Below are 16,839 nucleotides of genomic sequence, written 5' to 3'. Positions count from 1 at the left end.
GCAGCACTCACACCCAGGCCCTGGTGGTGCCCCAACAGAGGACACCAGTATGTGTTTACAAGAGGCCAATACCACACATACAGTGTAGTGATCAGCATCATATAGGAAGAAGCATCACATTGTGCCTAGATACTTCGCTACTTCATTGCCATATATGCAAAAGTTCAGTTTAATGGTTTAAACGTCAGGAATGACACAATAAAATCTAAATTTTTCTGGCTGCAAGCCTCATGGTCTAATTTGAAAATCCGGAATGTAGATTGAGGGTGGAGTTTTGTATGCAGTGCGTTTTCTGCTTCAATCACTGAAGAAATAGTTGCACCACCTTGAAGGTTTTGACGCCAGTAGTCGCTTCTGTTAGTAGCCTAACACTTGCATGTGACGTTGCCAGGGCAAATTATGGGGAATAGCAATGAGAATTTTATAAAATTTCTCCATAGGTACTCCCCTGCATAACGGAAACGGGACGGCTCCAGTTTGCAGCCTATAGACTTCTATTAGGATGGAATGAATAACGGAATGCCTCTAAAGACATTCCGTTATGCATTCCGTCATAGAATTGTGTTATGGATTCCGTTACCACGGACAATAACACAATTCACCTTTAACCAGCAAACGAAGTGTGAACGAATTTCAAAATATGAAATTCGCTCATCCCTAGTGGGGAGTATTAAACGGTCCTTCTTAGGCTACTTTCACATCTGCACTTTGTATTCCGGTTTTGAGATCCGGCAGAGGATTGACATGGCATTATCCCCAGTTTGCAAAACACGTACAGTCGTGTGCACGAGGCCTTGTGTTATGTTGAACCTGATAGTAATTTACTTGTCATTACTGAGCGGTATAAGATTATCTGTTCCATCTTTGGGACCCTATGGGAGGCGTCCATTTAAAGTACGCATGCCTTCCGCCATCCCGTATTCTGACTTACCAAGAGCTCCCTGACAGATGTCTGTTCTTGTAGCCCCGTCCACGATAAACTGAGGGTTGGAAACAATTTGCTGGAAAACAATAAGAGAATAAACAAAGGGTTAAAAAGGTAAAACGTGGATTATATTAAACTCCATTTACCAGGAGTGACTGGTGAAACAAGCATTTTCATAATAATACATGATATGGAAATAAATTTGTAATAATAATCAGAATAATATCAATCTCCCCTGACAGATAATGTTAGGGAGATAAGAATCAGGTGAACTGAACAGCTCTGAGCTGTCGTAGGCGCGCGGACTGCAGGACGATGCGCCCAATATATGACGAGGCGTGCGCTTCCGAGAGCGCAGGGGAGATCAGGACAGGTGTGTGATCTTTAGCTTATGCCAAAAGCAGAGTTTGAACGACTAGATTTATCGAAAGGAAATACTGTATTAAGCATTCCCATCATGAAAGGGTCCACAAAACGTATGTTTGCATTATATTTGATAGAGGACATAGGATGCATGCTGTTCCTGCGATTTCGGATGCATAATTAATCTCTCACAAATGTGCAGCTAATATGACCGTCAATCTATTGCTCTGCACCCATCGTGAAGCGGTGATTTCCAGCATGCTACAACTGGAAGTGGGAGTTGTACCTAATGTCTGTTCTCCACTCCCTATATAACCATTACTGGTGAGAAGTATTACACCAGCGGCGCCGAGATCTAGTTCTCAAGCAGATATAGTAATCATCCTACAAGTATGTGCAACTTCCAGTTCTTAGAGTAGATTATTTGAGTGATATGCAATTAATACATAGAAAGCTGTACTCCCATAGGTGGAGCCAATTCTTTTGTAACCAGCTCTTACCTCGTAAACGTAGTAGTAAACACTTCAAAATACATGAAAAGGCCCCATAACCCTCCCCATTCACCTATCAATCATAACTTTTTTTTTTTAAACAGCTGAACTGTATGCCTTAAAGGAGTTTTCCAGAACCAACATATTATTAATGACCTATCCATAGATCAGTGGGGGTCCAACACCCGTCACCAATCAGCTGTTAGCGGCAGCCACAGGTCCCGGAAGAAAATAGTGTACAGAGGCAAAACACCACAGTAGTGGCCGTTCTCAGGTACTATTTAAGTGATTGGGAGCTGAACTACACTGCCAGAAAATGGCCACTACACAGTGTACGGAGCAGTAGTGTTCAGGCTCCGTACACTGTTCACTTCCAGAACCGGCATGCGCCACTAACAGTGGATCAGTACGGGTGTCAGCCCTAACAATCTCATATTGATGACCTCATCAACATGTTAGTCCCCGACAACCCCTTTAAGGATGGGCCCTTACAGTGCTCAAAAAAATGACCGCTATACAGCACATAAAATGCATAAAAACAGATAAATAGTCCTCCATATCAGTACCCATAAAATATTGTCTACCATGTCACTACCCATATATTTGAGTTTTCCCACAGTCCCCACAAAGTGACTACCGCTGTATTCTATGGTATGTCACTATGCCATGAAAATGGTTTCCACAGTGCGGATTTAATAATGTCTCCCTTAGCACCCCTGTGTTTTGCTTGTCATGGTGCCCTACAGAAAAACAAAAAGGCAGATCTGAGAACCCAATACCATGCAATTTCAACTAAATGCAGTAATGGTTTTTACCAAAGTGCACTATTTACAGTAGTTTAGGAATCACCAGTGTCAGACTGGGGCTCCTTGGGCCCAACCTCATTATCATTTATAAAATCCTGGAAGTTTTGAATCAAAGAAATAGACCTTAGAAGTAAGTAATTAGCTCCAAATGATTTTTTTTTTTCCTCATGGACCTTTGGACCCACTATAGTGTCAGAGACTGGTATTCTGATGGGCCAGTCTGACCTTGGGAATCAGTCACGGGCTCTGTAGGTGGGACAGAAGGAAATGATTTATTGCCCACATATCTTTGGAGTATTGGGGTGATGATAAAGTGGAAAGATTCCACAGCATGAGGAATTACTATATGTCTAGGAACACCAGTCACATCATTTCCCCACCATTGCAGACAGTAATTTTAATAAAAAGTTGAATGCTTATTTCAGTATTATTTTTGACACACGCACAGTAAAATACCGTACATTATCATCAAATGGTAAATGACAGGTCTTAAAGGGCTTCTGTCTTTTTTTGGGTTTAATAATAATCCCTATACTGCAAGCTCTGCATACATAAGCTAAATATTCATTTTGGTTCAGTAGAATTTGATAAAAAAAAAAGCTATTTTTATAATATGTAAATTACCTTGCTACCAGCAAGTAGGGCGACTACTTGCTGGTAGCAGCCGCATCCTCCGATCCTAATGACGCCCCCTCCGCATTGTGATTGACAGGGCCAGGGAACGGAATCGTTCTCTGCTGGCCCTGCCTGTTTGCATTCAATATCTGGCGCCTGCGCCGTACCTGTCTTTAATCGGCGCAGGCGCACTGAGAGGCGGCCACTCTCTCGGCCGCTCCATCCTCAATGCGCCTGCGCCGGGTGTAGATGTGACGTCATCGGCCTCTCAGTGCGCCTGCGCCGATTAAAGACAGGTACGGCGCAGGCGCGAGATTTGGAATTCAAACAGGGCCAGCAGAGAACGATCCCGTTCCCTGGCCCTGTCAATCACAATGCGGAGGGGGCGTCATTAGGATCGGAGGACGCGGCTGCTACCAGCAAGTAGCCGCCCTACTTGCTGGTAGCAAGGTAATTTACATATTATAAAAATAGCTTTTTTTTATCAAATTCTACTGAACCAAAATGAATATTTAGCTTATGTATAGAGAGCTCGCAGTATAGGGATTATTATTAACCCAAAAAAAAAAAAAGGTTTAGTGGGCTGACAGAAGCCTTTTAAGCTTTTGAATGCTATCAACCTCTTCTCGTCTGCCCTACTAGGGTCATTTGCTTGCAAAATCTAAATGGTGTTGGTCAAACCTGAGCATTTTGTTATACACAGTGTAGGGCACATAGATACGGCCCTATCTTAGCCAGCCAGAAAGCTTTTAAATGGAGACTAAACCTGAAATACTGCTCTCCCTAATAATAAAAAGAAATAGGTTAATGCAAATTCTTGCCAATAGACCCATAATAAAACAGGTTTATCAGATCCCAACAACAATAATTACCTATGTCTTGCTTTTACTGGTTTTGGACTTTGACAAGAAAAAAAATACATAAGACCAGAATATACATGTAAAAGTACAAAAGGACATATGCAGTAAACGTTAAGGCTCTGTTCACATCTGCATTGGGAGTGCCGTGTATAATTGACGTTACAATGCTGTGCAACACAGGACATAAAGCAAACTCCAATGGCGCCCAGATAGACCCCACTTCCGCCCTGCATGCCGTGCTGTTCTTGCTGGTAAAGGGTCACTAACTCTTCATAAAAACTTTTGATCAGTGAGTATCTGAGCGCCGAGACCCCCACCGACAGGGACGGACTGGAAACTTATAGTGGCCCTGAAAAAAACTAACTAAAAGTGGCCCCATATTGTGGCCCCAAACTGACAGAAGATGGGGCAACACAAGCAGGTAGGGCCAGCATAAGTCGGCAGAGACCACTGAAGTAGGCAGGGCCTGCAATACCGTAGTGCAGCACAAAATACTGCCCCAGCAGAACCAAATACCACAGTGCAGCAGAAAATAATATATCACCGCCCGGGGACGGTGGCACAGTTGAATTCAGAAGGGCTCCTCTGGGTGTAAGCCCACCAGGACATTCCTCTGTTGCGTCTCTAGCCAGTCCGCCCCCTGTACACCTACATTCCCTAGAACAAGGGAAGAGAAGCATATCGCACTCTAATCGCCGCTGAGGGCAGAATCAAGATGGTCCCATAGATTTCTATGGTGCCAGTCTTGTGCAGCGAGGTGAGCCGTTCAATGCAATGTTTAAAAAAAGTGGGTGCAATATAGAGGAATAGAGTGGGAACTGTATGAGAACACATGGGTTAGGCAGGTTACTTATAAGGTAGTAGAATGTCACAAATCCTGTTTTCCTTCACAGTGCCTGCTCGGTCTTGCTTTAATCCTCCACCTCAGCATTACTGTCAAACGTGTAGTGATGCATACTGCAGATGTTGTTGGGTCACTTCAGAACATTGTTCTAGCCTCAGGGTATGGTTCTGGCAGAATGCCGTCCCAATGTGCGTAGACCAGTATGTATTTACCGTGTGATGACTTATACTGGGCGAAAAATTGGAATACGACAGCATCCAATTCTATATGCCCTATGAGTAAGGATGGATTTAGATGGCCAGATAATTTGGCAGATTATCGGTAATAAACGTTCCTGCGAACTGTGAAAAAAATCTGCAGCAGAAATTGACCTGTGGTAATGTCAATGCTGCGGATTTCTCCTTCACCCTTTGCAATGCATAGAGCGAAATCTGCAGCAAATCCGCACCAAAATCTGTGACAAATCTGCATTTCCACAAAATATCTGCAGCAGAAAATCTGCACTGTCTGGCTTTAGGGTACGTCCACACAGAGAATTTTGGAAGAGGTTTTGAAGGAGAACTGCCTGCAGGATTTTCTGCCAAAGCCAGAATTGGATTTGAAAGGAATCAGAAATATACAGGAGCAGTAGTAGGAAGAACAGGATCGGGGGAGCACCTAGGCAGGACAACAGGAAAACTGATTTTCTTTATTAACTCTTATGAGTGACGTGTTTCAGGGCCAGACAGGCCTAGGGTTGCCACCCGTACGGGAATGACCCGGACAGTCTGGGTTTGTAATGCTGTGCCCGGGTACAGCGATCAGCTGGGAGTGATGCGATGCTAGCCCAGGGTGGCGCTGACTTCAGACACGCCCTCCCTCACTCCCTTCTGTTCGGGTTTGGCTTTAAGAAAAGGTGGCAACCCTAAACAGGCCCCTTCTTCAGACCAACTTCAACCCACTCTTTGGTCTGAAGAAGGGGCCCATCCGGCCCCAAAAGGCATCACTCATAAGAGTTAATAAAGAAAATCAACCTATTCCTGCTGCCCTGCCTGGTTGTGCCGCCGATTCGTTCTTCCTACTACTGCACCTTATCCTGCACAGCCGTGCTTGAGGGAATACGTGTGGCAACCTACATGCTGTATTGAACGTTATGCTCCTAGCACAATGCCATGAGGTGAGCTTCTCTAAGTAGAAGCTTTAACCGGTTCCTCCTTACAGTCCTACCGCATGTGCGCGGCTCTCTTCCAGAAACATAAAGGAAGGATTTATACATCTCTCTCCTGCTGGATCCACTTCTGGCTTTAGCTGAAAATCTTGCAGGCAGATCCACCTCAAAGCCTTGTCCAAAAAAAAACTCTGTATGGCCGTACCCAAACCCTTAAAAATTGAATTGGGTTCATCCTGATGCTTTTTTACATCCACACCTGTAACCTCCTAGGACAGAAGGACCTAGTAATTTTTAGCCCAAAATTTCTTTCTAGGACCCCTAGGTTAAAGGGTTGATTGGTTGGGGTCCGACACCCGGTACCCCCGCCAACCAGCTGTTTGAGAAGGTATCAGTGCTGGCAGTAGTGCCGCGACCTTCTCTCAGTTTTCCCTAGATAATGTGACATGTTCAACAGTCACATGGCCTAGGCACAGTTCAGTCCCATAGAAGTGAATGAGCATGAGCTGCGATACCAAGCACAGCCACTACAGGCTGTACGGCGCTGTGCTTTGGTGAGCTGAGAGAAGGTGGCGATGCTACTATGAGTGCCGATGCCTTCTCAAACAGTTGATTGGTGGGGTCCTAGGATCAGATACGGATGACCTATCCAGAGGACAGGTCATCGGTATAAAACTCCGGGAAAATCCCTTTAATTCTGTAATCCTTGGGTTGTGCCCCCTCTGTGCAGTATGTTATGGCAGATCTCTAACACTAGTGTGCAACTAGCTTTAGGCCTCATGCACATGACCACACTGATACCAGCCATGTGTGTTGCGCATTTTGTGGAACGGAACCTCCCACCCTAGGATAAAAGTGCAAAGTGGACAAGAATAGGACATGTTCTATTTTATTTTTTGCGGGGCTGCGGAACAGAAGTGAATGGGTCCGCATCCAAGCTGCAAAATGCGGGTCGGATGTGGACCAAAACAATGGTCGTGTGCATGAGGTAGAGTCTTCCCACTTATTTTAGGTACCAGTGCCCTTTCCAATTTGATCCTTAAATTTGATGACATCAGATTACTGAGTGTTTTCTGCCCAAGTATGTAACCAATGTGCGGTCATACAAGTGTACTAGTACTGTGACATTCACAAGGCAAGCACTGCCTCCCCCTCTCCAAGGCCTCTTTCACACGGTCGTTGCGGGAAAAGGTGCGGGTGCGTTGCGGGAACACACGTGATTTTTCCGTGCGAGTGCAAAACATTGTAATGAGTTTTGCACTCGCGTGAGAAAAATCACGCATGTTTGGTACCCAAACCCGAACTTCTTCACAGAAGTTCGGGCTTGGGATCGGTGTTCTGTAGATTGTATTATTTTCCCTGATAACATGGTTAAAAGGGAAAATAATAGCATTCTGAATACAGAATGCATAGTACAATAGGGCTGGAAGGGTTAAAAAAAAAGTAAAAAAAATGTAACTCACCTTAATCCACTTGATCGTGCAGCCGGCATCTCCTTCTGTCTTCATCTTAGCTGTGTGCAGTAACAGGACCTGTGGTGATGTCACTCCGGTCGTCACATGATCTTTTACCATGGTGATAGATCATGTGATGACCGTAGTGACGTCACCACAGGTCCTGTTACTGCACACAGCTAAGATGAAGACAGAAGGAGATGCCGGCTGCGCGATCAAGTGGATTAAGGCGAGTTACATTATTATTATTTTTAACCCCTCCAGCGCTATTTTACTATGCATTCTGATGCTATTATTTTCCCTTATAACCATGTTATAAGGGAAAATAATAATGATCGGGTCTCCATCCCGATCATCTCCTAGCAACCGTGCGTGAAAATCGCACCGCATCCGCACTTGCACAGCCCCATAGAAATTAATGGGTCGGGATTCAGTGCGGGTGCAATGCGTTCAACTCGCGCATCACATCCGCGCGGAATACTCGCCCGTGTGAAAGGGGCCTAAGGGTGTGTGCCCCATGCTGTGGACCGCAAATAGTCTGCAATGAACCGGCACTGTCCATGTGCACACCATTTGCAGAATGCAGATGCAGACCCATTGACTTGAATGTTCTATTTATTTATTTTTTATTTATTTTGAGGTGCAGAGGCACGGACCGAAATGCCACGGAAGCGCTTTGATACGTGTCTCTGCTCGGCACCATGCTGTATCTTGAGGATTGCGGACCCATTCAAGTCAATGGGTCCATATCCGTGATAAAAAGTGTACAAGGCCGATGCCCGTATATTGTGGGCCGGCTGTTTGTAGTCCACGATATGGGCACGTGATCGTGTGCATGAGCCCTAAGGGGAAAGCTGCACTCGTCATTGTTAAACCTGTCTTTCAGTCGTTCCTAATGAATTGTGCTTTGTTTTGACAACATACTATTGAAAGGAAGAAAAAAAAAAGAAATCACGCCATCCATGGACTATATTAGTCACGGTTTCCTTTCTCTAGTAAATGTAGCACTTCTGTATTTCTGTTTTTCTACACATATTACAACAAAATGCTGCACATTCAAAAGATGCCAGCTATGGATGAGTGAATTGGTTCTAAAATTTAGCTCAAATTTTCCCAAAATGTCTGATACTACTGAATTTGAAATTTGTGTGATTCGATTTGGGGGAATCAGGGGGAGGAGAGAGACTGGAGAGAGCCTTTATCAGGCGATCAGAGCACTTTCAATTCGGGTTGAATTTTGATCAGGTCGCTCATCTATACCGCCAGCCGAACGCTCCTCCGGCCGCCCCCCACCGTACACATGCACAGGGGGGTAGTCGGCTATCAGACACCTGGCTTAGGTCTATCAGAATAAAAGGATTGTGCAGTCGAAATCCAACTGCCCAATACTTATCCACCCATCTGCCCTCGGAGAGAGTCAAGAGGCCTCAAAGCACATTAGATGACTGACAGGTTTGGCCATCACTTATCTAACGTGTATGGCTGACTTCAGGCACAACGGGCACATTTACTTATGGATGGCGCCTCATAAGGCTACTTTCACACTAGCGTTCGGGCGGATCCGTTCTGAACGGATCCGCCCATAATAATGCAGACGGAGGCTCCGTTCAGAACGGATCCGTCTGCATTATATTAGCTAAAAAAAGCTAAGTGTGAAAATAGCCTGGGACGGATCCGTCCAGACTTTCAATGTAAAGTCAATGGGGGACGGATCCGCTTGAAGATTGAGCCACATTGTGGCATCTTCAAACGGATCCGTCCCCATTGACTTACATTGTAAGTCTGGACGGATCCGCACGCCTCCGCACGGCCAGGCGGACACCCGAACGCTTCAAGCAGCGTTCAGCTGTCCGCCTGTCCGTGCGGAGGCGAGCGGAGCGGAGGCTGAACGCCGCCAGACTGATGCAGTCTGAGCGGATCCGCCTCCATTCAGACTGCATCAGGGCTGGACGGCTGCGTTCGGGTCCGCTCGTGAGCTCCTTCAAACGGAGCTCACGAACGGAAACCCGAACGCTAGTGTGAAAGCAGCCTAAGTCAGTTGGAGTAACATGCAACACATTTATTAAGAGGCGCACTCGTCTTAATAAATCTGTCGCATCTTTGGGCTTTGTGTGCACCTGAAACGGAAAGCACCGCCTGCTACAGGCCAGTGTAGATTTCAGGTATAATTCACACTAGTTTTCTGATGTAAATGACCCAAAATAGATCAGGTTATGGAGACCCCACCTCCTTTTGCCAAACTCCCTCCACTTTTATTTTTAAAGTGCTGTGAAAGGCAAAAAATAAATAAAAAATAACTGGCTGCTGGCGCTAACATTTTGTGACTTTTGTATACCAGAGAACTTACATAAAGCCCTAGTACAGGGGCGTAGCCATAGGGGGTGCAGAGGTGGCAGTCGCTACCGGGCCCAAAGACCCTTGTGCCACATAAGAAGACACCGGTGTTATAGAAAGTGCAGGCTGGGAGGACTCCGTTAGAGATTTTGCACTCGGGTCCAGAATGGTCAAGGTAGTTCTCTGGCTGGAGTGAAGGGGTTAGGTCAAACATTTGGGAGGTGCTGTTTCAATTTTTGCCTCAGGCAGCAAGAAGGCTATCTGCCCCTTGCAACAAAGCATTGAGCCCATGAGCCTTTAGCTACACCCCTGCCTAATACCTGTTCCCCAGTAACCATGAAACCAGACAGACTGGTGGTGGAACTGATGGATGAAATGACAAGTGCTTTATAGAGGACCCGTCACCACTCCTGACAAGTCTGTTTTGGTAAATACTCACATACCTCTCTATCTTGAGGCACATCAGTGACACCTGGGCGTTAGCTTTCCCCTCGTCAATAGACTGTGTTCATACACTGTCAGCAGCGTCACATTGTACATGGACATGCTTCACCGACAAGGGCAATGATAGCACCCAATTTATACATATATTTCCAGGTGGAATAACAGAGGAATGGCACAAATATATATATTTTTTTCCGACCACTCCTGTACTTTTTATGGGTTGTGGAGCTGCAGGGTGAACCCTGGCGATCAGATATTGATGGCCTATCCTGAGGATAGTCTACCAGCAGTACAGGAGTAGACAACCCCTATAAGCGTAACTACATAACTGAGACGTCCTATACAAGACTGCCTGTGCCAGTCTACAGTGGGACCTGGTGAGAAACAGCAGTTTGCATATATTACATGGGTGTGGTGTGATGGTTCTTATCCGTCCTTCAGTTCCTGGCATTCTGCCACAGTAAAATATTTTCTGATCACAGAGAATTTTGCAATTTCATAGGCATATTCCAGTAATTTGAAGTTATCCCCTATCCACAGGATAGAAGAAGACTACTAGATAGGTGAGGGTCCCCGGCCGATCACCAGAAGGGAGACCCCATACTTCACAGGGCCCCTGAAATGAATGGAGCAACATGTCAAGCATTGGCAGCGGTCCCAAATTCAAATTACTAGATTATCCCTTTAAACATAGACACAATGGAATATAGGGTGAAGATTACAGGCAACTTGGCTTGCAGGGCCACCTATATGGATGCACTTCATATTCAGAGATCAATGTAAGAATCCTGTACATAGGGGCATTTAGCACATCTGTACTCTACTCTATAGCAGGGAAGGCCAACCTGCGGCTCTCCAGCTGTTGTAAAACTACAACTCCCACCATGCCCTGCTGTAGACTTCTAGCTGTAGGCAGTCTGGGCATGCTGGGAGTTGTGGATGGGTTGGCCATTCCTGCCCTATAGGATCTATGAGTTTTACAGGGCACCTGTCAGCAGATTTGTACCTAGGAGACAGTTTGACCTGTTACATGTGCACTTGGCAGCTGAAGACATCTGTGTTGGTCCCATGTTCATATGTGCCCGCATTGCTGAGAAAAATAATTGTAATTGTATTTATGCAAATGAAGCTCTAGGAGTAACGGGGGCGTTGCCATTACACCTAGAGGCTCAGCGTTCTCTGTAACTTTTGCATCCTCTGCACTGTACACGTCATAATGCTTGGCCTTGTCAATCAAAGTGCAGAGGACACAGCAGTTGCAGAGAGAGCAGAGCCTCTAGGTGTAATGGCAACGCCTCCATTGCTCCTAGAGGCTCATTTGCAAATACTAAAACATCAATTTTCTCAGCAATGCGGGCACATATGAACATGGGACCAACACAGATGCCTTCAGCCGCCAAGTGCACATGTAACAGGTCAGTGTCATAAGTACAAATCTGCTGACAGATGGGCTTTAAGCATTTTTACAGATGTTTTAGTGGTGGTTTTTATCATTTGCATCATTTTATACAGGCATTTTTCCTGTTTGATATTCTACAGTAAAATGTATGAAAAAAAAAGTGCTAGAAAAAATACTATTTTGATACAAATGACCCATGTATATAGACTTTTCACTGGTCACAGTATTTTTGTAGAAAGCAAAAAAAAAAAAAATTTTTTGAATGTTGGGGGTTTGAATACTGGGACTGTAGAAAGGTAATATAGTTACTTACCGTAGGACGGACCCATTTAACTCCATAGGTCTTCGATGAGTTTGGACCAAGCTCCTTAAACCCCAGTGAGTAAGCAGAAGGAGGAAAGGTCTCATCCTTAAAGAGAGTTCCACTTTGCAAACATTCTTGCTGGATCCGATCAAAATCCTGCCCTAAAAACTTCACAGCATTTTCATGTTTTCCAACGCCAAGCTCGTGGTCCCGTTCCTTCTGCAGCTGGGCAGAGATCCCTGTGGCGTACACTGGAACAATTACTTCCTCAGACATCTTGACTCTCCAGCAGATCCGAGTCTACTCCTGAAACACATGCATAAAATCTGAATATCCTAAGAAAAAGAGAATGAATCATACACAGATCGGCTCAGCTATTCCCGCCTGTCCCCATAGCAGTGAGCGGAGAGGTGGCCGCGCTGGGGCAGTGCGCTCTTCATTAATTTCTATGGCACTGAAAAAAGCAGCTATTTTTGGAACACCCATAGCGATAAATGGAGGAGTATTCTACGCATGTGCGGTGTGGTCTCCTTCACTTTGGGGACCCATTACCTAAACAGGAGGGACCTACACCTATCTGACTTTGATGGCAAATGTGTTCTCCTAATAAAGCTTCCAATCTGGATGAACTTCGTTTGAAGACCTCTCAGTACCTACCGCGGGGCCGAGTCCCTACATACCCAGCCAAAACTGCCAGGTGACCATCTAATGTAAGACATGTTTACCAAACTTCTGTTACAAATGCCAGGCGACCATTTAATGTAAGAGATGTTTACCAAACTTCTGTTACTGATGTTGGGTGAAGAATAGGATTGGGCGTTTTTTCTTTCTATTTGCCCAATCGTTTGTTCTCAAGGGAGAAAAGTGGCCACCGGAGGTGTCTGGAAGTGGCTTACTGCCCTCCGATTGTTCATTTATATGGAGAAGTCTTCAGAAATTGCTATCAACTAAATGAGTGTTCAGCTGACAGCTATTGAAGATGTCTGGTCAGGTACAGGGATTTTCAAGGCGTTCAATATTGATGGGCTGCATTTAGGATAAGTCATTGTTATCTGATTGGCGGGGGATCGAGGAGAGGCCACCACCAATCAGCTGTTTAAAGAGGCCACATTGCTCCTCCAAGCGCTGCTTCCTCCTCACAGCACCATCCACTGTATAGTGGCAGTGCTTGGTATTGCAGCTCACGCCCATTCACTTAAATGGAATTGAGCTGCCAATAAACCAATAAATGTGACTAAGACACTGTATGGCCCAGACAGGCGTACGGTACTAGCACATTACATCTCCACAAAAAAAAGCCACTAGGGCTAGAAATACCTAAATTTACCACCTATCATTAATATGTACAACACTAATAGGTGAACCTATCAAATAAAACTTCACTTTTATTCGTAATCTAAATCCTAAGTGCAACCAGTGAGTGCAAGTATAGTACAATGTCAGAAAAAGAAAATGTGTCGTGTAAAGATTATATAAGGTCCGTCCGCCTGAGGTCACACTACAATACAAACTACCACGATGTCAGCAGTCGCTATTAGAAAGTAAAATCACTGCCCCGACAGCCAGGCGCAAGCACCCAGGAACGCTAAACTGAGCTTTATAAAACCTATTTACGTCATCACTACGATGCTCAAGGCTACGGCCAATCGCCATCTCCGGTGCTCCCATAGAAATGAATGGCGCGACGACGCTCATTTCCGACCAACCGCTCCATCCGTTGCGGATAGGGGAGAACTTTCTCTGACATAAATGTGTTAGTACGTTATTCCGTTTCCCTATAATATAAAAATTATGTAGCACGTGTTCTTAAAATTCTGTTATTCCTACTAGAAATATATGAATAATTAGAAAATTGAGTGTTACCAGTTGGAGGCTTGTCCCTGCACAGCCTGACCCTGCCCAATCAGTGCTTACAGCATCTCACTTTGTAGGGAGAGGTCACTTTGACAAGGGGAATGGTTAACACCCAGTTGTCAACTTATTCATAAGTTTCTAGGAGGAATAACAGGGGAAACGGCACAACAGAACTAGTGACACTAGAATGAAAAATGTCTGATTTAGGCCTCATGCACACCGTCGTTCATCAGCCGTTCCATGCATTGGGGACCACAATTTGCGGTCCCCAATGCACGGGCAAAATCCGTGCAGATTCCACAGATGGATCCAGACCCACTCAACTTGAATGGGTCCGTAGTCTGTGAATGCACTACTTTTTTTCAGTGCGGAGGCATGGACAGAAACCCCACGGAAGCACTCCATAGCGCTTCCGTGGGGTTCCATACCTCCGTTCCGAATCGCATCTTCCAGATTGGAGACCGTAACACAGGCAATGGCCGTGGGCATGAGGCCTCATTGTATTTTACCTTCCATGAAGCCACTAATGTATTAATGTCTTATTTTAATTATGCATGAAAATGTACAAGAACATAAAAAAAACTATTTGAGAACATTTTTACATAATATTACATCAAAGGGTCGTAAATGACTGCAGAACAAGAAGCAGCACGTCTCTATATACGGAATTATGTAAAGTTACAAATCAGGGGCGTAGCTATAGGGGAAGCGACTGCTTTGGGGCTCTGACCCAGAAGGACTAAAAGATTTGGTCAGGGCCCCCTCAACAGTATTACACAATTAAATTATATACAGTGACAGTATAGAAAACGGATGGAACAGCTGCCGGGCCTGGTCTGAGAGAGCGATCTTTACTAGCCACAGGAATGGGCGCGGCATGAAAGAAAGGGGTCACTAAAAAAATTACTGGGGAAGGGGGGCCCCCATTAAAAAATTTACTGTGGGGCCCAGTCATTTCTAGCTACGCCACTGTTACAAATATATACGTAAAAATTTCCCACTTTTGTATTGTGTGTGAAAACTAGTACAGTTGCTAATAGCAACCAGACTGTAGTTTACATTTACAGAAGTCATCTGATTGGTTGTAGACCGGGCCGAAACTCTGATTTTGGGAATAGGAATCTAATGAGGTCTAGGGAGGTTCAGTGCTGCTCCAAAGCGGACATAACCAGCGACACACCTGAATGTCCGCCACCAGAACAGGTTTTCTATTACAATACCCGAAAGTTGAAGAAGATCTGGTTGCACCCAGTGCTAGGGGACTTGTTAGCAGGAACCATTTTTTGTGGAAAGGTACATCTCGGTCTTATTTTTTTTTGTCGGGCCGCGGAACGGATGTGGGAAAAAAGAAAACACGGTTGTGTACATGAGCCCTTGAAGGCAAAAGGGAAGCATACTTACCTACTCCTTTGCTCCCTATCCTTGTCCACCTCATCTGGGTCCCTCATTTTTAGCATTTGCCCCCCTCATGCACATGACCAACCAGCCTGACCAAAGGGGAGCACCGCTGTGGCCAGTGATTGGCTGCAGCAGCGTCAAAGCGGATGTTGACAGTCAGGGAGTAGTGTTGAGCGAACTTGTGTTTTAAGTTCGGTGTCTGAAGTTCGGGTTATCGAAGAATCGCGTTATGGATTCCGCTACCATGGACCATAAGTTATGGTCTGTGGTAGTGGAATCCATAACACGATTCTTCGATAGCCCGAACCCAAACTTTAGACACCGAACTTAAAACACAAGTTTGCTAAACACCATCAGGGAGAGAAGGAGCGAGGACCCAGCATCTGCAGGTCTGGCCTGAAAACTCCCCAAAAGGTGACCAACCCCTTTAAAAAAAAAATGATATAGCCCGCCAGTGCTCGTCCTGATGAAGTATTCTCTTCATATAGATGACTAGCGGCACTAGTAACTTGTCCTCCTCTATGGAGGTGGAAGTCACTGCTATAAGGCCATATCCACACGTGACTGAAATGCTGCAGATTTGTCACTGCGAATATTCGTGCAGCAAATTTTATAAAGTCGCATGGACGCACCCTTCGGTTATTTCCATCAGCTATTGTGAACCAGGGGCAGGTAAAAACCACAGATCTTTCCATTATACCTCACCCCTGTGTAGGCTTCATTACTTGTTTCTGCTCACAATAACTGAAGTGTGAACTCGGCCTTTCGACAATCGTGCAATCCAGACGTTCAGTACCACAAAGTGTTAATGAAACCTATGGCAGTTATTACCACGCAGACGCAATGCAGTCCTAGGTCTATAGGTCAATAAGTGTGAAGTTTACATCTTAGTTGCAAAATACCCATTTATGTAACTTATTGGCAACCTAAACACAGTCTTGTAAAACTTTCCTCAACCGTCCCATCCCTGTGAACACTGCCCCGAAACCTAAAAATATCACAACCAAGGGAGGGTCCTTCTCAAGCCATTTAGGGGTCACTTTTTGCCACCTACCTTTGCTGAGGACCCTGGTGGCCACTAGTGAGGGTCTCTCGTGTGTAATATGCTGCAGCTTTAGCAGTCTCGCCCTTCCAGGTAGTTTTTTTGTTTTTGGCTGCGTTGTTCTTGGTGCAGTCTCCTCCCTGCTGTAGCAGTCTCTCAGACCCTCCCTGGGGCTGTCTCTCAGCAGGCTGGCCCTGGCTCTCCCAACAGCTGTCTCCACCATCAGACCCTCCCTACTGCAGGAGGTGCTGTAGTTTGATGCCTCTGATTCCTTGTCGCCCTCCCCCCCTTGTCTGTAGCAATCTGCAGTCCTCTCTAATGTATGTGCTGCAGACAATTAGTGCTTGCACTGCTTACTTTCTGTAGTGTCCTGTGCTGGGTGCCGCCTACATCTGCAGAGGCTTGTCAGCGCTAAGTATTTTGGCCTGAGAGGACTTGGTTATAGAGAGGGTAATATAAAATACTTGGCCCCCTCATTTAAAGGGAACCTGTCCCCGTGAAATGCAGGACAATCTGCAGGCAGCAGGTTATAGAGCAGGAGGAGCTGAGAAGACTGATC

At 45.4% G+C, this 16,839-nt stretch overlaps 1 protein-coding gene across 1 annotated transcript in view; it reads right to left on the bottom strand.

The window, feature by feature from the left end:
• Nucleotides 1-16,449, bottom strand: part of CAPN1 (calpain 1) — a 55,902-nt gene extending 39,453 nt beyond the window's left edge. The window contains exons 1-3 of the mRNA XM_044269376.1: nucleotides 16,293-16,449; nucleotides 11,996-12,292; nucleotides 932-1,001 (exon numbers count right to left, since the gene is read on the bottom strand). Of these exons, the coding sequence (XP_044125311.1) occupies nucleotides 932-1,001; nucleotides 11,996-12,262 (337 nt within the window). The 5' untranslated portion in view covers nucleotides 12,263-12,292; nucleotides 16,293-16,449. The remainder of the gene's footprint in view (nucleotides 1-931; nucleotides 1,002-11,995; nucleotides 12,293-16,292) is intronic.
• Between the last annotated feature and the right edge of the window lie 390 nt (nucleotides 16,450-16,839).

The sequence above is a fragment of the Bufo gargarizans genome, chromosome 10, assembly GCF_014858855.1.
Source record: "Bufo gargarizans isolate SCDJY-AF-19 chromosome 10, ASM1485885v1, whole genome shotgun sequence".
NCBI classification, from domain to species: domain Eukaryota; kingdom Metazoa; phylum Chordata; class Amphibia; order Anura; family Bufonidae; genus Bufo; species Bufo gargarizans.
Note: the sequence above shows the minus strand (reverse complement) of the source record. Positions and strands in the feature narration are given on the sequence as shown.